Source organism: Penaeus monodon, unplaced genomic scaffold, assembly GCF_015228065.2.
Source record: "Penaeus monodon isolate SGIC_2016 unplaced genomic scaffold, NSTDA_Pmon_1 PmonScaffold_267, whole genome shotgun sequence".
In the NCBI taxonomy this organism is placed as follows: domain Eukaryota; kingdom Metazoa; phylum Arthropoda; class Malacostraca; order Decapoda; family Penaeidae; genus Penaeus; species Penaeus monodon.
Genome location: NW_023657139.1, coordinates 53,451 through 55,950, shown reverse-complemented (window position 1 = coordinate 55,950; position 2,500 = coordinate 53,451). Strand labels below are relative to the sequence as shown.

At 31.6% G+C, this 2,500-nt stretch overlaps 2 protein-coding genes across 2 annotated transcripts in view; one reads left to right on the top strand and one right to left on the bottom strand.

The window, feature by feature from the left end:
- LOC119570426 (protein ALP1-like) overlaps positions 1–686 on the top strand; it is a 2,034-nt gene extending 1,348 nt beyond the window's left edge. The window contains exon 2 of the mRNA XM_037918169.1: positions 1–686. This exon is cut by the window's left edge and continues 318 nt beyond it. Coding sequence (XP_037774097.1) covers positions 1–569 — 569 coding nt within the window. The 3' untranslated portion in view covers positions 570–686.
- Positions 687–1,215: 529 nt separating this feature from the next.
- Positions 1,216–2,500, bottom strand: part of LOC119570425 — a 1,846-nt gene continuing 561 nt past the window's right edge. The window contains exons 2-3 of the mRNA XM_037918168.1: positions 1,958–2,148; positions 1,216–1,774 (exon numbers count right to left, since the gene is read on the bottom strand). Of these exons, the coding sequence (XP_037774096.1) occupies positions 1,319–1,774; positions 1,958–2,148 (647 nt within the window). The 3' untranslated portion in view covers positions 1,216–1,318. The remainder of the gene's footprint in view (positions 1,775–1,957; positions 2,149–2,500) is intronic.

Sequence of the window (2,500 nt, the reverse complement as noted above, 5' to 3'; positions counted from 1 at the left end):
ATGTTGATGTAGGAGCTCAGGGACGCTCAAGTGATGCAGGTGTTTGGGACCGTTGTAAATTAAGAGAATACCTAGAAAAAGAAAAGCTACAAGTTCCACCACCTGATACTTTGCCATTTTCAGATCAGAAAGTTCCATACGTAATTGTTGGAGATGATGCATTCCCCCTCAAAAATTATCTGATGAAACCTTATCCTGGCCAGAACTTAAGTGTCGAACAAAGGATATACAATTACAGACTATCAAGAGCTCGTCGTATTTCTGAAAATGCCTCTGGTATCCTTGTTGCCAAATTTAGAGTGTTTGAAAAACCTATTCACTCAAGTCCGGCAAACACTAGGAAAATCATATTTGCAACAGTTGTTCTCCATAATTTCTTGAGAAATAATTCAAGGCAGCTGGAAAATGAAAATATTGGTAATGGTTTAGAAAACCATGGACTTCAAAGCCTGGATAATGTTGGAAGAAGACCTGCTAAGAATGCCTTGGCAACAAGAGATATTTTTAAGGACTACTTCAATGGTAGAGGTCGTGTGAGATGGCAAGAAGATGCAGCACTCTTGAATTAAACAATTTGGCACTGATGATTTGATGATTTTCATTATCAAGTAATAAAATCACATATTGTGTTTCTTTTAATGTACAGTAGAATAAGTTTCATGTTTCATCTAGTTTTTATGTAAATAGTATAGTATTTTCTTTTTTTTTTGTACATTTCTTTTCTTATAATATATAGCAATATATATGTTATATGTTTGTTTGTTTTTCTATTACACCCTAATCTCAAATGATAAATAAAAGTCTTTCTGATAACTATGATCATGTTAACTAAATATATATTACATAAACAAAAAAAAAAAAAATTATGACAAGTTGACCAGCATACAAACACATTTTCAAATATTGATTTAAAAGTGTATGTGAAGGAAAAAACAGTTATTAGAAATGAAAATCCAACATTAATTATTCATTAGTTTTTTTTTCATGACTGATTTTTCTTTATAAAATGTATCAAGTTATGTATAATAAAACAAAATAATAATCCTCGAAACAATTAAAAGGATATGAAAAGAACATCTTACATTTTAAATGTATTTCTCCATTTTTAAAATATATATCTAGAAATACTACAGATCTTAAACTAAATCTTAACTAATACTAAATGAAAATAAATATATATTTGAAAAATATAAGTAGAAAACTAGAAAATGACCAGCATAAAATAAAAGAGGACTTAATATGACTATATACAAAATAAATCATTGGCATAAATCACAGTTTGAAAACATTTATTGCACTTCATGATATTTCAGTGATCTTAATTATTGCCTTGCCTTTTCTTTTCTATTGCTTGACACTCTCTGGTTTTTGCTGCAATAAGCTCCATCACTTGTACTGTAAAGTCCATTTTAACCTCTTCATAACTGCTGAAAAACTTCATGGCAGCCATCACAGACTCAGTAACCATGTCATGGCGTGTATTTTTCATGGCCTGCTCTGCACAAACTGCCTGCAAGTTGTCAATGGTCTTCAACATTCCTTCTTCCACTGCATCACTCTTGTTCATTTTCCTCTTCTTTTTTACCACTTGTGAGTTTTTTTTATAACTGGTATTGGGCTGATCAGGTATTTCTCTGATGATCTCTTCATTAATATCAGGCAGAGGGGAAGGTGTTGGATTTGACGGTATTGAAGTTGGTGATACCGATATATCATAATTCTCAAGATCCTCTATAGGTCCCTCATACAACACCTCTTGCTTCTGTTGTGGTTCCTGAAAGTTAAGCAAAACACTTATATTGTTTGTATTTAAAACTCAGAATGATTTTAGTTAATGAACCTTGAATAAAATTTTGTAATATTTAAATATAATTTCTTAGCCATACTGTTATGTTTCAATAAGTGTTGTATTTCTTAGAATATAATTGTAGTTATAAACACATTTAGCCAAGCTTACCAAGTCATCAGGGTGTATGAAACTGGATTCTGTAGGGCCCAAATCATATGCAGATTGCATGAATGAGCATGTCTTATAATGCTCCCACTTAATAGGAGTTGTTGCCGCGGAACCACTTGGAGCATTCCTGATTTTCCGTAAACATTTCTGATATTGGCCGCGGAGGTACTTGAATTTGTCCATTACTTCAACTGCAAATAATAGAGAAAATAGGGAGATTAAAACTTGCAGAGGAATATTCATGCGTAAATAATAACATAACATCATAAATAATACAAATCATGTTTTTTGAATTTAATATTATTCCCATACATCTGTTTTACAAAGGCAAAGGGACACGTTGGAGTTTTTTAATTTGTTGTTTATACATGATTCTGGTTATCATGCTCCACATTTTAAACTAAATATCTATTTTGGATTTTGAGATTTTATTAACTGATAATTTATCATATTCAAAGTCCTTAAAATATTACCAAACAATCTTGTGAGTGTATTGTTAGATTACAAGTTGCGACAACTGGGCTAGCCCTTCAGGCATTGCAC